Here is a 17,519-nt window from a genome sequence, read left to right on the forward strand (position 1 = left end):
ACCTTCTCAAAGTCATCAGTCTCTGATAGGAAACTCCATTGGCTTGTTTGGTTGTAGGCCAGAAGTTTCCCTTTTCTTTCTAGTTTCTGCCAAAGGATTGACATTTTTTTTTTTTTAGCAACAGAATGCAGCCCTTATTCTTCTTAGCTTTTTCCTTTGTGGCAGGTGCAATCAGGGGCTCTCCCCAAGTAATAGTTATCACAGCAATGATAACACCACATGTAAAGTCTGCCCATTTCATGAATGGGCACATTTTTTATTCTGCTTCATCACAAAATTCATCCCACATTTGTTACACACTGTTGTTTGCTGTGTTACGGGACATATCACCATGTATCAGATGCTTTACTCTTACAGAAGCGTTTCTTAATGAAGAAGGAAATGTCTGTTGGCTGAATTTTAGAACAACAGCAAATAATAATACAAAACCAAAATATCATCTTCAGCTGTATAGCAAATATGGATCAAAAATTTAACACCGTAAATCACGAGCGTAAATATACCCCACCATAAATAAAATTCATTGTACAAAATAACTCAAGCAGTTCTTCATACAAATATGATACATTTGACAAGAGTTTCTGAGAATATTTTCTTTTTTGTTTTTTTTTACACTTTCAATTTTTATCTCTTTTGCTCTTAAACACACATGAATCTACTGGACTAGAGTAATGCAGGAGAAAAAGGACTAACATGGTCAATGCTAATAACAAGTGCTGCCAGGGTTAAAAAGAAAAACCATTAAGTGCAGAATTTGAACTAGTTTGCTTCCCTTTCATATCACTCAAAGTCCAGCATAGCAACACCCTTGTGATGTGCACTGCAAATAATCACATWTTGTAATGCTAGGGTGAGAGAAGCCGTTTACAATAACCTAGTCTGATTTCATTTTACAGATCATACTCTTTTTCCCTGTAATTCCTGTATTGAGCCAACATCTTGTCTTTGAAGTAGGCATTCCTAGTGGTAGTTGGTAGATCCCTGGGAGTTTGCAGACTACTTTAGATCAACCAAGAGAATGTGGGTTAAAAAGCAAGCACAGGGTTAGTTGAATAAATTATCTGTACAGTTCATGATTCCTGGGAAAAATATTAGGAGCCTGTGGATTGTAAAAGGCTGAAAACTGTGGAATTAAAAGCCATGGGATTAGAGTATATCTGCATGGAAGACATCCAAACTTGGCAGAAAGTCTGCAAGTGTGGAGAATTTACCATGTACCTTGGCAATCCATGACTATTAAGTGCTACTGTTAAAAATCTGCTCCCTATTTCCACTTATTCTTACATTATAAAAGGATGTGAAGGCTATTTCATTGAGTTCTTTACAGGCCTGAACCTGAATCTCTTTCTCATGTACAATCAAGGAGGATTACAGAATGGAAGCTAAAGACTATTTTAATCCTTTAGATAATAAAAGGACAATAACATCAAATCTCAGAAATGAAGACTGTACGATTATTTCTAGCTGATACCTCCTACTATTTGAGCAACAAGGCAAAACATCTGCATATGCTCTAGAGCCAAAAACAATTTACATCTTGTTCATGCAATTTGGACATTTTGCTCAAAACATTTCATCCTTGGAATCCAAAAGGGTGCATTTTGCCAGCAAATCTGAGGGCAACAGATTTCATCTCTCTGTTCTGTGTAAGTACACCTGTGTTTTTCAGGTTTTCAGAGAATTATTATACCAAAACTACAGTAAAAGAATGCAAAGTGATATCCATGCTTAGGTAGAATATCTCAGGAATCACTCCAAACCTAAGCACATGAGCACAGGTAAGTAAATCTACCTTGCTACATCCTGTTTTGYCTAGGTAGCTGAGACTAGACTCTGTGATACAGTTCATCCTTCAGTATCAAATTCTTGCTCATGCTGGTTCCTGGAAAGGTTCCAACACCCCATAACATGTCAGACATAGTGGGACATTTAATTTGTGCTGTTCCCAGGGGTGGCTCTGTGAGCCAGACAGGGCCTTCTGCCACCTTTTCTGCAACACGTGCATATCAAAATAACAAGCACTTACTATTTAATCAGGTCAGGAAAAATAGGGTCTTAGTAAGATCTATTTTCCTCATATCTTGTTTTCCACAAAAAAATAAAGTGCTCGATTCTCCTCTTCCTTTAAAAATATATACATCTGAAATCCTCTGACTCCAGTAGTTTCAGCAGTGTGGAAGTGTTGGAAAACCAGAACTGACATTCTTGGTGGAAGAGTAAAGGCAGGTCAGAGCCTCTCAGTGTGACTGGGTCTGAATGCTCTTCTGCTGCTCAACCTCTTCACAAGCGGGAGATGATCTCACTTTCCCAGGCTTGGTCCTTCTCCTGCCCTTCAAAGATTTCAGCCAGGCTTCCTGAGATTTCATTTTACTTTCAGATAATTGTGCCACAGAATTTTCTCCCTGCAATTTAAATGTCCTTCTCAGCAGCTAAAGGAAACTCAAGGTATAAAATGTCCAGCACATTTCATGTGTGGGATATACTGAGCATCCAGGAAACAGGTATAACTGTGATCTCCCCAAACTTATTTCACACAGCATGATTTCCTCTTCTTAATAAAAACGTGCAGACTGCTGTTTCCCAAGACCAAATATGCCAGTTGGGACATTCCACTAGTTATGTGTTTTTCTCCAAGAGAATAAATGCTCAGGCTCTGCCTTTTTTGCATCTGTAATAGCATACAGTTCACAAGGCACGATGAAATGAATGAAAGGTGTGTGTGTATATATATCACTTCTGTATACAAAACAGCAATTACCTGCTGTGACCTGATTAAATTACAGAGGTTAAAACTTCTTATGGTAGTAAGGCTGGCATTTTCTCCTGCTGTACATGGTTTGGTCTCCTTTAACTTCAAGCACRAACTTTTCTATCACTTCAACTACGTTACTGTGGCAAAGCAGGGAAGATGGTGAATAGGAAAAGCCTTCTGGAAGTTTCCATTGAATTTGTTTTCAATAGCTGAGGGTGTTAGATGAGCTGCACTGCAGAAGAAAACAGACCACGATGTTCCCTCAGAATACCTCTGAGTCTGGAAAATTCTGTGTTTTTAATGCTTTATTCTATTCTAAAATATCATTTCCGAGTTAGCTGGAATTTACTACATCCTGCTGAAATTCACTTTACTACAATTTAGTATATCCATGCTGGAATTCACCATTTTTTGAAGGTCATTGAAGGTTGTTGTGCTGCTAGGACAAGGGAAAAGGACATCCCCGCTCTCATTCTTGTCTAGAGGTTGAGGATCACCTATGTTCCAGCTGCCTCCTGTCAGAATCGGTGATTATTCTCCCCTTATCAAATTAAAATACTCAAGAGCATATTGAGGTGAATGTGGACTCTTCYGCATGCTTTAAGACATCTTGTTTACTCCATGGAAGATAAAACTTGAGGGAAGATTCCTCTGAATTAAAATAGGTGAATATCGCTTGGCAAAGCAAAAGCCATGACATCTCTGCTTTCCCCAGCTCTTGCAACACTGAGGAGTTATTTGGCAACTAGGTCATTGCTGTTCTGAAACCCTTGTGTCAAAACTCCCTTTAAAAGATGCCGAAAAGGCAGGTGACTTGTCAGGAGGTACAAAGCTGGCCTCAACCATAGGTCGTGCAGGAATTTAAGACAAGACCAGAAGGGCTTTCCATCTTTGCTTAGATGGCTTCGTCCTCAGGGTGCTGCCACAGCTCAAATTGTGCCTTCCTGCTCCTTTTCCCCCAAAGAGTAAGTCAGGGTGTGCCTTCAAACCCTGCTGTTCCGTGGCTTGTGGCATCTATCACAGGGGCATCCMTTTGCCCCATTCCTTCTGTGGTGGGAGAAGGCTTCTAGGAAACAAGCAGTTCTGACTGGAACCCCACACCTAGGACTGTAACATGGCTGCGGAGTCATGTGTTCAACTGGATGAATCGCAGGGGAAAAACAGACAACTTCATAGAAGAAAAGCATATTTTGCCCGCCCACCCCTCCCCATTTTTAAAGCTACAAGTAAAACCAATCACAGGGATGTTACAAAAGAACATGCAGTCAGACAGGGCCAGATAGGAAGATGTGTCCTCTTGTGTACTAGGTATACCTAGTCTTATTTTGTCGCCAGATCCCACACCGTCAAGTTGACTCCTCACAGTCATTCTGGGTTCAGTCTCTTCTCGTTTCTCAGCCTGAAAGGGGTAGTGTTCCACACTAGCAAGTGGTGGCCAGGGACTGGTGGATTGGAGGCTGGAAGCAACGGACGTGCTCCACGGTGGAACTGTCAGTTTCCACTGACTTCATGTACTTGTTGAGGATGGCAAAGATCTCGTTGTTCAAGATCTGATACTTCCTGATCCTGTCAGCCATCTTCTTCAAGGGCTGGAGGGATGGTGAGGGAGAACAGAAGCAGATGAAGAGAGAGAATCTTATGACATTTGACCAGACAGTATCAGTACCTCTGCCTGACTGCTAGGAAACTTCTGCTGAAGTGGAGCAGCTATACCACGCATTACCCATCCACTTAGCACTTCCCAGGCACTGGTGACTCACTTCATTTTAGGGTTTGATGACTCAAGGCTCCAGAATATTAACAAGGTCAGTGTGTGGTCTTTTGTAACCCATATACAGTCTAGACTTAGTAGACTTCCAACTGCTTATTGACAAAGCCACTGAGATTACAGGATGGTTAGTAGAAATACCGGCTTCTCTGACCTAGCTTCCCAACCCCAGGAAAAAGGGAAAAGCTTCGGGACAAAACAACATTCAATTGCTGAGGCAATTAAAACCTTGGCCCCTCTGCTGAGATTGCAGATGGAAATTGCATAGTAAGTGTATCCAGTCTGAATAAGTTAACACCAGATATAATCACGATTTATAAGTCTGGGCAAGRGTAAGACAGAAAAATACAGAGAGAGGTGTGCTGGTTCAGGTCCTTTGAGATCTTATTCTTCACTTACCACATTTTTTATGATTTCATCCTTCCCATCCTGCCTTTGTACCTTCAGCAGGTGGTAGCAGAAGTCAAAGAGGTCAAAGCGACGTTGCTGTCCAAGGAGAACAATGATAGAGCAACCTGCCCAATTCAGACCATCTCCAAAGCACTGCCTGGAATGGGGACAGGGTGATGGGAAGGAGAGAAAATGACAGGATGTAGTTAGGTAAGAGTTGTCCTACTGTGATGCTGGTAACTTTCCTTGGCAAATTCCTTGGGATATCTGATTCAGTCCTACTCCAGGAAAGTGTATACCTGACAGAAATTGAACTTAAAAGGAGATGCACAGAATTACAGCAGGGTCAAGCTGCTGGTGCAGTCACAGGATATGACAGTTGAGGAATTGGCCTGTGGGTTCGGTTGAAGTCCCATCCAYCAGCTTCCTTCCTGAATTTGACCTTGGGTATGTCACTTTACATTGCTATTTTTGCCTTTTCTYAGCGTGCCTGGATGAAAAGCTCTTTGTACATCTCTTTAGGTGCATGCACAACAAAGTTCTTTGCTCAAATACCTAGAAATTAACATGATATAAATAACAGAAATGATGGATGGGGGAAGAGTGGAAACAATACATCGCATCACTAAACCACTTTCCCACAAAATGCTGGCTAAGAAACAGACTCTGTCTTAGCTCCAAAGAAATGAGGGGAAACCAGGAGAGCTGCATGCAAGCCAGGAATATTCTAAAGAGCAACTCATTGCATGTTTGACCATGCTTTTCTTTCGCTTCTCCAGTAGCTGAGGCTATGGCAGAGRACAATCCTGGGGGCTTGCTAGCTTACACTAGCTCATATCTGCACTAATGGCAGAGCTGGCTGAGGAACACTCACTCTGCAGTGAACTCGTTCGTGCCCACGGGGATGCAATACACAAACTGCATGGCACTCCAGAGACGGTGAAACTCCACGCACTCGTCCACGTGCATGACCCCGTTTGTAGGGGGTGGCCCACGCCAGATTGGGTCCTGCAGGTAGCTCCTAATGCGCGTCAGGATGACCTCGAACATGGACAACCCACAGCACAACCGCTCCTTGGTCAGCAAGTCACCCTCCCGGGCAATGGCTATTTGCTGAGAATGAGGAAAAYCAAAGAAACAGAAGTGACAATGTGATACAGATGTACTCTCTTGTTGGACTYAGCTTTTCCCAGTCTCTCCCAGCTCTTTCAAAGTTAATGGCATATTCCATGCAAGGTCCAACCTTACCTCTGACGGTTGTTCCCATGGTACTCCCCACTACAGAATACTTATCCCTCAAATGAAAGAAGACGTAATATTGTGCTCAATTATGTGTCATCAATCTAACAATCTTTTGAAACAATTGTATATGTCAGAAAACAATAGCTAAAGGCGTACCTCTAATCAGAAATATTGATCCTTAGTTCTGCAAGCATGCTGTTTTGTTATATTAGCATTATTCAGCAGTGCTGAGTTTAATGTCCTTTTTTGTGCAGATTATAAAAACAAACTAGGAGAGAACAGGGACATTTTGCTACCCAGGGCATTACCATCATCTCTTTAAAAGACAGGCAAGTTGCAGCTTTCTTGATTTCTTTTCGAGTTAAGATTCAAAAGCTCTGAGGAAGATGTGAAGCCACCAGAACCTTAATACTGGAAAACCTGTGGTTTATAAGAAAGTCAAATAATATTTTTCCAGATGTGGAAGGTGCATATGGGGAGATATGTGGAGAATTTTTCTACCATCCCCATTTAGATACACAGTCTGGAAGAGCTCCATTAGAATCATGATGGAGTACATTTGACTTTTAGGAGGAAAGTGAAAAGATACCTTGACTTCATTTCATCCCCATCACTCCCCAAAGGAAAATAAGAGTATTTTTAACAGATAAGTAGGGTCTTCCCCCCAGCAAGGGAGCACTGATCCTCCTTAGCTAACTGCCCACATGCCTTGAGCTCTGTGAGGGTGGACATGTGCAGTTYAGTTGCCCTAGTGTTCTTCGAACTACCCTCTTTCTTGCCATTTCCAGCTGCATTATTGACTTATCCTTGTAGTGTTGCCAAAAATGATACAGAATATGAAAGCCAAGTGCTGTTAGTGTTATGCACCCAGCTGTGCAGGTAGGAGACTCTGGCTCTCCTGTCCTCCCCTCTGTCAGACGACTGACGGCCAAGGCTAAGAAATGTGTTTCCAAGCAGTTGTTTTGTTTCCAGCTATCCTCATTATGCCTATAAACACCCTGACGAAAAACATGAAGGAAGGTCAGATTTTCTGATACAATGGGCAGGCACGTATCCTGGCTGGCCTTTAAGAACATGAATTTTGATCAGTTTAGTAGGGTTTTGTTCACACTAAAAAAAATATATATATATATATATATATATAAACGTGTATGTGCACTCCCTTTTGTGACTGTTGTGTAAAGCTGGCAGCAACCTAAAGCACTTCTGCTTGGTAATTCTTGAAATTAAACATAATACAATTCCTACCTGGAAATTAAATTGGAATCAAAAATATTGCAATTAGAAATTAGAATTTAAAAAAAAAAAAGACAATTCCAAGGACATTTGAGGAATCTCAGAGCGATTAATGTTCAACTAATAGCAAACAGAAAAGGAAAGCTGAATTGCTGTACAGAAGTCAGATTGTATCTGGGACCTTTATTAACCTAGATTTGTTAAACTCAAGAGTGATATCAGTTTCACATGACCATTTCACAGTGCCAAGCCTTAACATAGTGGATGGTCTGGCTTTTGCAGGCTTACAGAGGAACATTAAATTCCATCTGCGGTACATTTATAGCWGACTAGTTTGGAAACTAGTTTGTGGAAAGTCAAGGCAAAATAAGTTAAGATATCATATTGTGGACAGAAAATCATCACATGTTTCTGTATGTTTAGCAACAAAAGATTTATGGAGTATGTTTTTTATTGATAGTGGCTGCACGCTTGCTTTTTCCTCACCTGCTCCAAAGTCTTACGGTTATAGATGAGTATCTATGCACACTATTCTACGATGATAAAAGCRGGACACAGTCAAAGTGTAACCATTTCACATAAGAAAAAAAGTATTAGCATTACTGTCTGCTAAAATATACTGAACGGGTATTTTCAAGAACAACTTAGTCCAAKCATTTTAAGTTGCTTCTGAAGAAATTTTCATCTCAAGGGACACACTTGGCTTTCAAAGAACATGTTGCCAGTCCTTTATGCATGCTCTCAGACAGAATTTGTTTCTAAAGTTCAGACTAAAACCAATCTGTGATATAGGATAAGCACTGCTGGTAGCTATCTAAAAGTGGTCTAGGCTCTTATTCTCAAGATGAGACCTGTTCCAAGAGTCCAGGGTTGCCCTGACAGTGCCTCCCTGTGGAAGGAGCACTTTTGTTTYGCGTGTGCAATGCTGATTTCCAAGGTCGGCTGAGGAAGGGTCCTATCCTGACAGACCATCAAAGATCTATCAAAGGATGCCGCATTGCTGGCTCCTCTCTGCCTTCAACAGAAGGGCTCCCGATCTCTGCATTGAAAAAAATTAGAAGGACCAAGCACTTCTGAAAACCCTCTGCTAAATATCCTTACTCATCCTCAAAAGGAAGAAGATTTACACCATGAAACACTTTGACCCCCTGATTTTTCATGAATCAYCTATCAGGCATCATGCATCTGGACACTTCCAGTGCAAACGAATTACTTAGAACACGAAACATAATTACTGACAGTTTTGCTACTGTTGCACAACCTCAGTTATGCTGCTACCACTTTTATTAATTGACAAACTTGCAAGAACCATAGGCAAAGCCTGCCAAGACCAGTGGAAAGATCCCCCTTGCCTTCAGCAGGCTCTGGCAGCATATTGATTATTATGTGAAGAATAGTGTCACCTTTTGGGAAAGGCACCTAGAAGCCAACTTCTGCTAGAACTTTGGACAATTGCGAAAAGGTGCTCATGTGTTCTGCAGGAAAAAACAAATGCCTGTGTCCAAAACTGCATTTCCAGGAGCAAGCTAGAAGCTATGGAGGCACCTATAAAAAGTGACTGCTGTGTCATTTACATTTGAGATCAAAAAAGATCTGGAATTCAACTTTATGCAACCAATTGCAAACAGTTTTACAGAAATGTTAATTGTTTAGTTGTCTATGAAATACCCTCTGTTTTTGTCATTATCCTAACTATGGCAGGGATAAGCAACGAGTGGACTTCAATAGCATATTTCAATGATGATTTTGCATGGAAAGCAGGAGAGAGAGAGAGAGAGAGAGAGAGACCAACACAAAGACACAGAAACACAGGTGAATTCTTTTTTCTCAAGTGTATCCTTCAAAGGGAAGCCAATGGGAAGCGAGAGACATGTCTATGAAATAAGACAGAGCCCTCAGTTAAATAGCAAGTTTCTTTGTTTCATATGATTTCCAATGAAGCAAAGTTCAAAATGTCCTTGATCCATTAGAAAAATAAGAAAACATTAATATCTTTCTGCCTGTCATAGATCTGTCTGATTTTTCCATTCTGCCTACAGTAAATTACATAAAAAGTGTATTTTAGTATCATTTAGTATTTTGATTTTTTTCTTTTTTGTTCCACGGCACTAAATAGGCAGTGGAAGCTTGGCTATTGATAGCAATGCAGCTAGAAATTTGCCTCTTGTATTAAGTGATTCTGCTGGGATATTTTTAACAGCACTCAGTTTCTGCACAAAATAGATCTTTCTCAAGCTGAGTTCCCATGTCAAGAAAGCACTTAAATGGAGCTGTATTTTTAAGCGTGTGCTGAAGCTGTAAGCATATGCTAGCAGGGAAACCATTCTCAGGTGTATTCCTTGACAGGGATAGACTTAAAAATGTACCACAACACGCAGYCCTAAATTGGGATCCACAAAAGTAACGGCAATTGCTTAAGTCTGAGAGCCCTCTAATGACCTTCACACCACCCCAGGATTATCCATCTTTTTACAATGAAGATGAAAGAGGTTTTCAAAGCTGCTCATGTTCAGAGCAGCCTCTAGCCCACATATCTTACAGCTCGCTTGCTAGCTCTCCAGACCAGAGGCAGTAACACACCATCCCTAGACCCCACTCATACATTTCCCTTCAAGATGTCAGTGTCCGCCGGGTCAAGGATTTGGATTTTCTTGCCTGCTGACATTTTCAGTGGAAATAGGATCACTCTCCCAAGGCCAAAGAGGCCATCTGGGGACTGTTACGAGTCTTCAACGGCTATCCCTTTCAATGAGATCCTTACCTGCGGAGTGCCCAGCCTCTCTATTAAGGGAACCAGGTGGAGTGGGGCATACTTGGCTTCGAGACGCTTCATGCGCACCTCCAAGCGTTCTCCTTCTGTCAAGCGAGCAGCAAACAGTGAAATGAGAGAAGGAAGTGGAAACCCGCAATTTCCGCCGAGTTTGCTCAGAGCTGCCCCCCAGCAACCATCCAATGAGACTCTGGATCAGTGAGCCAAACCAACAGCAAATGAGGGAACCAGAGATGCAGAGAAAGGAGGGATGTGCGATCGCAGTCTCAGCAGTAGCTTAATCACACGTGTCCAAAAGCATGTCCCTATTACTCATCGCTCCTGTAGAGATGGACATTTCATGGTGTCATTCTCCAAAGAGGCTGTGAAATGACTTTAAAAACTGAAGGGAACCCCAAAACTCTCTAAGATTTCAAACTATAACTAGGTTATAGAAAATGCATGGTTGGCACATGTTTCCACCTGACTATTTACTATATCCACGTTTCTATTTTGAGAAGGAAAGCAGGGCCAGAACTGATCCTCAGCAGGAATGGGAGAGAAATGGCTTCTTGACAGAGACCTCTGAGTCTGCCCACTGCTTCCTTCTCAGCTTCTTACCTTTGATGTAGACCCTGGGCAAAATATTTTGGAAAGGAGCAGCATGCAGCAAATCACAAACTTCTTCCTGGGACTGAGGCAGGAAGAAAGAAAGATAAAGTAAGTTAAAAATGCCTACAGGGATTGACTTGTATGGTTCAGTGGCCTGGGCAACAATACAATGACCCATTCAAATCCAACCCAGTTCAGTAGTAACTCAAATGGTTYGAACCTAAATGAACTAAAGCTGAAACAACTCTGAACTTAGGCCAGGGAGTTTGCCATAACTCTATTTTGCTTCCTGCTTGGAAGCCAGAGCTTTATGCATTTTTTTTTCCGGTCCATTCACTAACACTGCAAGAAAGATTAAAGAAAGTGGCAATTACAATTTTATCCTACCCTRTTTTTTCAGAGAGAGCCCAGGTGGAAATTAGTCTCTAGTTTCATTATTCTAGGATCTTTCTGTGTCAAATATACCAGGGGATGGTTGTATTACCACTAAAAATATAAGTTGGCCTAAACTTATTGSTTCTTCATATAGTAGTCACAGCCAGTGCCATCAGAGCATACTCCCAGTGCTGTAAGCACTAGGGAGAATAATACAGAAGTCCAGAGAGCAATAACATCATGAGATGTCACCTGAAAGTATGCATGCTAATGCACTACAGAAAAAATAATCCCAAACACAGATGCACAAGGAAGAGAAACCTAGAAATAGGAATGTGGAGACTGCGCAGCGATGGCTGACAATACATCATATACAAGTCTGCAATGGGAAACAGCAGCAAGGAAAACCAAAGCTTTTCAACACAGAGGCATTGCATCACAACAAGGCATTAGTTTGCTCCTACAAAACTCTAGTTCTAGGTCATGCTTTTAATTCTGAGCTTACCATAAAGACTTAGACATACTTGAGAGGAGGTTATGATAGAGCAGCAAAGGATATTTGGGCATCAGATGGAATGACTTGGTTGGGTCTGTTTGGGATGCACTGGTGGACACCTCATCTTCCAGCCAAGAGGTGGTGAACAGAACATAGCATGGAATTGCAGGAGGCTGTGTTGGAGCCATGGATGTTGGCATGTGAGTGAGTTTGCAGGAGTGCAGTTTGTGACACAGTGTTGGAGGGAAAGGAACAGCCCTGGGTCCCTCCTTGAGCAGGTAGATGCTGCTCTACCAGAGCAGGCCCATTCTCTTTTAAACTTTGTTTGCAAAATGTTCTTCTTTTCTAGATGAAAACCTTTTTCACTGCTACTTCCTTGTGATAAGTGAGCTTTTTTTTTTCATTAGTAGCCTGTATTCCCCCATTATTTGCTCGAAAATCAGTCATGCCATTAGTAGATTTCCTTCTCAAGGACCATAATCTGAGAGTAAAAACTATCCCAGAAATTTAATCAAAAGCAACTCTTCATCCCTGAAATTTAAATAGTCAAAGAGTAGAAGGGAACATACCACTAGCCTTCACTATCACATTTTCTGTCAGCAAATACCACCAGCCTTAGATTAAACTGACAGCTAGGATGATAACTGCCTCATAAAAGCAATTTCTTTCACTGCATAAGAGCTCCATTAAAGAGAAAATCTTGTTACATGATGGCTCTGTGCATCTGACAGTCTTCCTTAAGCGAGAACCTGCGACTGCTGAGTACAAAACTACTTTTGTATTCTAAACTGATTTCTCTGTGGAAGAGCTAGGGATCAGAGAGCAGAAAGCTTTGGTTGGCATGGAAAGCAGACACACAGGGACTTGGATGCATAGTCTTCCTAGAAGGTTTCCCAAACTCTGTCTTTGTTTCTTTCTGCTATTCTAAACTATTATTATACTGTTGATGTACAGCTGCTAGGACAGAAGCCCTTAAATGAAGCAGTACTAAAAAGAAATGACCTTGTCTTCTTTAAGTACCCATTTAAAAGATGGGACAGAAAAGCTAACTGCAGTACATCCAGCATTATATCCAGCACTGACAGCAGCTGAGAGCATTAAAAGACACAAAAGGAGCACAAACTGCCAGGATGTAGTTTGCCACTCCAGTGGTTTTCTAAAATACATCCGAGCCACTAAGTAATATACATCTCTCCAGGTCTTTTAATCTTACAGCAGTTATTGCTTACTGAAGGTGACTGATGCACCACACTAGCAACTGAAAGGCTCTGTCTATCTGTAGGTAAAATGAAACAGGATGGGCAGAGATATCCATTTTGATGAAATTCAGAGATTTTTCAGTTTTTCCTGTGGTCTATGCTTGGTTAAACTGAGAGCTTTTGAACTATCTTCTGGTTTTACTCTGAGTGAAACTTCCTGGTCTTACTCAGAAATCCCACCCTACACTCAAACAGATTTTCTGGAGAAAAAAAATCAGGAAAAACTGAAACAACTCTTCTCCTTAGTTGGGAAGCTGAGTTGAGTAGTCTTCTCCTTGAGCAGCCAGTGTCAAGTTATACATTCTGGCAAGGTCTTTGGTGAAGACAAGAAACATGATAGGATCAGCTGTTCTTCTGAAACATCTTCTCTTTTAAATTGCTTTCTGGTTATGACCATTGTAACCAATGAGTTATTCTCATTGCACTGGCATTCCAAACACTAATCAGAGATTAGGACTTGAATGTAATTCTCACTCTGTCAGGTATATTAAAATAAAACACTATGATCCCTGCCCCAAAGAGCTTACAGTCTAGAAATAAGCTCCAGATGATTTTATTTCCGAGAAGATAGCTTTGGGTCCAAGATTTAAATCTAGATCTTCCAGTATTCAGATTCTCCTGCAGCAATCCCAGATGTCAGTGACTCAGTGCCAATGCACATCTTCCCCATGGATGTGAGTGGTCCCCAGTAATAACACAGCCCCACAAAGACCCAGAGAACACAAAAAGACGAAAAGTAACATTTTCAAACTCTTCTGCTTGTGAACCCATTGCTATTTATATTCTTCAGCTTGCAATTTCAAGAATGATCTGTTGATTGAGGGAGTTTCACCTTACCAAAGCCTGCTCAATAAGGAGGCAGAAGAGGATGGCATTGCCCACTTCCCTAAGGCTCTGGAACACATCAGTCTTCAACTCTGCGTACTCAATGATGTCCTTCAGCTGATGATGGAAAAACTCCAGGATTCCTTAAAAGACAAGGAAGGGCAGTCAGAGAAGGGAGAGCAAAGTCGCTCTCCAATGACKTGGATAAAAAGACAAGGAATGTCTCCTGCTTCCCTGATCATGAACTTTATCCTGTGACTGCTAAGTGGCTAGATGGAGGTTGCTGCTAGAAAGAACTATCACACAGTGTCTTATCCTGCTTTCACTAATCCTTGGGGAATTAGGAGTATTTCATATGAAGTCACTGGATTTCCCAATTGGAGGAAAAAACATTCAAGGCTGTAAAGGATGCCTTTGTGCTGGCTCACGTACATCCACCACAATCTCCCTATTCCACTCAACTGCAGATTGTAGTTGTCCTGAAAAAAAAAATCTTTGCATCAGCTATATTGAAGCTTTTGAAAGATGGCAATGAACTCATGAAACAAAAGCTTGCAAAAATCTTGAAAATAAAGCATAAGCTATCAAAAGATATTCCCTTTATCAGTCATCTCCATGTTCAAAGAGAAATTTCCTATATGTTTCATTGTAAGTAGCAAAAGACCCGAAAGAAGCACTCAGCACCATGATTAGACTGTAAAGGCACTAAGATTCAGTAATTAAAACTAGGATTTTGCTCCTGTTTCTATTTTTCTGCAAGAAGGCTTTTCCTGAAAAGTTATCGGAAAGCCTAAAGGAGCTTCAAGTTTCCTTAAAAATTTCCTTAAAAACACTGCAAGTTTCCCTYATATGCAATTCATTAGAAATTTCACAATGTTTTGTATTTTGTTCTGTTTCAGAGATTCAAATCTCTCAGTTCTCTATCCTACTGCGTTGTGCCAGCTTTTAATCTTACCCTGCCTGGGTTGGATGCTGCAGCAGCATTTAAGGTGCTAATCTTTGTCTAATTAATATTACGTGCCCAAGTAAATGTTGCACAAACATGTGGGAGAGAGCTCTTGCTGAAATCATTATGCATCTATCTCTAGCACCCACCTGGAGAACCATATTCATGTCTTGGCAAGCGGCATATCTTGGGCATTACTTCAATCAATGTTTTCACGTATTGTAGGATCGTGCCTTGTAACTATCAGAGAGAAAAGGAGGTTAAAATGGAATGAGAGTTTCTCCTGACATTGGTTTTAAAAGCAAGTAGTTTGTGGACAGGACAGGAATGAGTTCAGGAAGAATTTACTTTGGCTTTCATCCAAACATAACTTTCAGTCTAAGTGCATGGAGCTACAGGAGCTACAGCTTCCTCCTGAAAGATAAGTAAGCCACCATCCCACTCCTTATCACCAAGAAATATCAGACCATTAATACAAGGGCTTCAGTACAGATTAAGGTACACAAAAAATACTCCGAATTTGGACACTCTGAACTAAGATCCAAAGCTCAGGATGACTGCCCAACCAAGACCTCTCAAAGCACTGAGGTTTCCTCATCACCAAAATTACCAGGCTCTTGACGATCTTCAACAGCTCTTCCATGACCACTGCAATCCCTTGATAGCCAAGAAGTCTGCAGATTGTCTTGAAATGAGGTGGTCCAACAAAGTTGCGGTAGGAGCTATAGATGTGACTGTAGGCAATATTGAGAGGCTGAGAAATCAGAAGCACAGTGACAATTAGATAGGAGCATTTATGGGGCTGTAACTAATTTTCTTATCACAGTACTATGTTCTGTCATTTCAAGTGGCTTTTAAGGAAGACAAGGAGAGATAATAATTCCCATGACAAATACCTTACAGTGGCAAACAGGAGATTTCTTTGCCTCCTACTTACTCAAAGATATTCCAGTCTCAACAGATTGTCATGTCATATGGTTTATTATTCCAATTTCTAACCAACACTACTTTTCATTTCAAAGGTAATTTACTCTCCCATACATTCCCCAKTAAAGATTTCAGTTCAATAGGCCTTTACCTTTTCAAATCTCAATTCTTCTCTTCTAAAACTAAAAGCTTTACATACAAGCAACAGGAGAGAGGCTTTCTATTGGTATTTATTTCAAACAAGGAGTATTAAGGTAAGTAGGAACTACAGCATCTGGACCTAAGAGCAGTTGGAAGGGACAGAAAACATCCTTGTGTCCTGTAAAGTCTTCTGTCAGTTTAACTGCATARATATCCATGTGTGACTGCAAAAAATGAGAGAATATGATCCTGGCCCATGAAGAATAGGCCCTAGATGACTTTCTATTTAGAGGATAAAAGAGAATATCATTTCCAAGGATGCACTCTACCAGTACCATCTCGGAAATGGGTAAATTGCTGCAATATTTTGTCACTAGAAGATTTATTGGATCCATTTGGTAGAAGGAAAAGAGAAGTAGGGAGAGTTATTTGACTTGTGTGATCTGTGAAAGACCACACATCCCTTTTGATTGTGACACTGCTTGCTTAGCCCTGGCTCTGGAATAGAAATGTTCACATCATGACTCAGACCAGGCAGAGAAAGGCTGTATTTCCCCCCACACACACAACTTTAATTTGCAGCTTCAAAAAACATTATCAAGTATATTCTTGAAAAGACTTTGGCACATAGTGCCCCTTTCAGCAAGAGGCAGATAAATCCCTTGGCTCATGTTTACTGAAAGATCTTTTCTAAACAAGGATAAGAAAACATATTGCCTTGCATCCCAAAGGCACTGCGTAACACTTGTGACCCAGCCAGCAAAGTCTGAGTGCTTTCTCTGCCCTCTAATCCTGACCCACTTCTTCACGATTTACTCTAACGTTTTGTGTGCTTAACAACCTACCAAGCAAAGTCATTTGATGAGAAGCAGGAAAATACTTTCTTATGTTCTCAGATATGGAGATGTACTGACTTTTGTACCAACTGTGCCTTTAAGACAACTACTTTAATCAATTAATTAATTGCCCTCATTTTGTTACAGCCTCATTGCTCTGTTCCAACAGTTCATTACCTACCATAATTCATATGCATTTTTTGATAGAGCTAGTAGAATGAAAATAAGAACTTGGAAAGCCCCTACTTTTTTTCTTTCTTAAATATAATTTTAGTACCTGGTCCTGGTAGATGAAAAAAGCCTGCAATACTATTATGCACAGAAAAACTACTTTGAAGGCTCTGTGGTTTACTCATTAACAACATACATGAACTTTCTGTCCCATCAGAGCTAGATAATAGGGCCTGATGAAAGTAAGGGCAGGAGTTTAAAAATATTTAGGCGGATTGACACCTACGAGGCACTTTCATATGCTCTTTGGACACCAACTCCATTTAAGATAATTGCTTTTGAATATTGCACTTAGTTTCTATTTGCATCTTTAGACATCCAGGTCTTCTGAAAAGTTTGTCTATTGGAGGCTAATCCAAAGCCACAAGACACACATGCTGACATGAGCGGAAAAGCAATAATTTATGTTGTCAAAAGTGCATCTATTTAAACACCAGGTGACACCCAGCCGCTAATTATTGCCCAACTGCTCTGATAYAATCAGCCCAGATCCAAGCCAACAAACCATCATGGCCCTAAGAGCTGTGTTACAGCAGTGTTGCATTRCTGCAGTGTTTGCAGGATGTCAACGCGGAGCCCACGGAACTCGTGTTTCTGCACGGATGATCAAGGCAAACACCAGGAAGCATGTTGCTTCCATGCCTCTCCATGGATTCCTTGGCACATGCAGGCATCATGTTCCAGTTCCCTCGTAGATACTGCAGTTTCACTGCAGGTAACACACTGGGGGTTCA

General features: G+C 41.0%; 1 protein-coding gene across 1 annotated transcript in view; it reads right to left on the bottom strand.

Annotated features, from left to right (window-relative positions):
• Positions 1-664: 664 nt before the first annotated feature.
• Positions 665-17,519, bottom strand: part of CYFIP2 (cytoplasmic FMR1 interacting protein 2) — a 51,054-nt gene continuing 34,199 nt past the window's right edge. The window contains exons 25-32 of the mRNA XM_026047414.1: positions 15,261-15,404; positions 14,800-14,890; positions 13,717-13,847; positions 10,759-10,831; positions 10,150-10,244; positions 5,785-6,023; positions 4,920-5,067; positions 665-4,341 (exon numbers count right to left, since the gene is read on the bottom strand). Of these exons, the coding sequence (XP_025903199.1) occupies positions 4,174-4,341; positions 4,920-5,067; positions 5,785-6,023; positions 10,150-10,244; positions 10,759-10,831; positions 13,717-13,847; positions 14,800-14,890; positions 15,261-15,404 (1,089 nt within the window). The 3' untranslated portion in view covers positions 665-4,173. The remainder of the gene's footprint in view (positions 4,342-4,919; positions 5,068-5,784; positions 6,024-10,149; positions 10,245-10,758; positions 10,832-13,716; positions 13,848-14,799; positions 14,891-15,260; positions 15,405-17,519) is intronic.

The sequence above is a fragment of the Nothoprocta perdicaria genome, unplaced genomic scaffold (genome assembly GCF_003342845.1).
Source record: "Nothoprocta perdicaria isolate Ctin4 unplaced genomic scaffold, notPer1 scaffold_5, whole genome shotgun sequence".
NCBI lineage: Eukaryota > Metazoa > Chordata > Aves > Tinamiformes > Tinamidae > Nothoprocta > Nothoprocta perdicaria.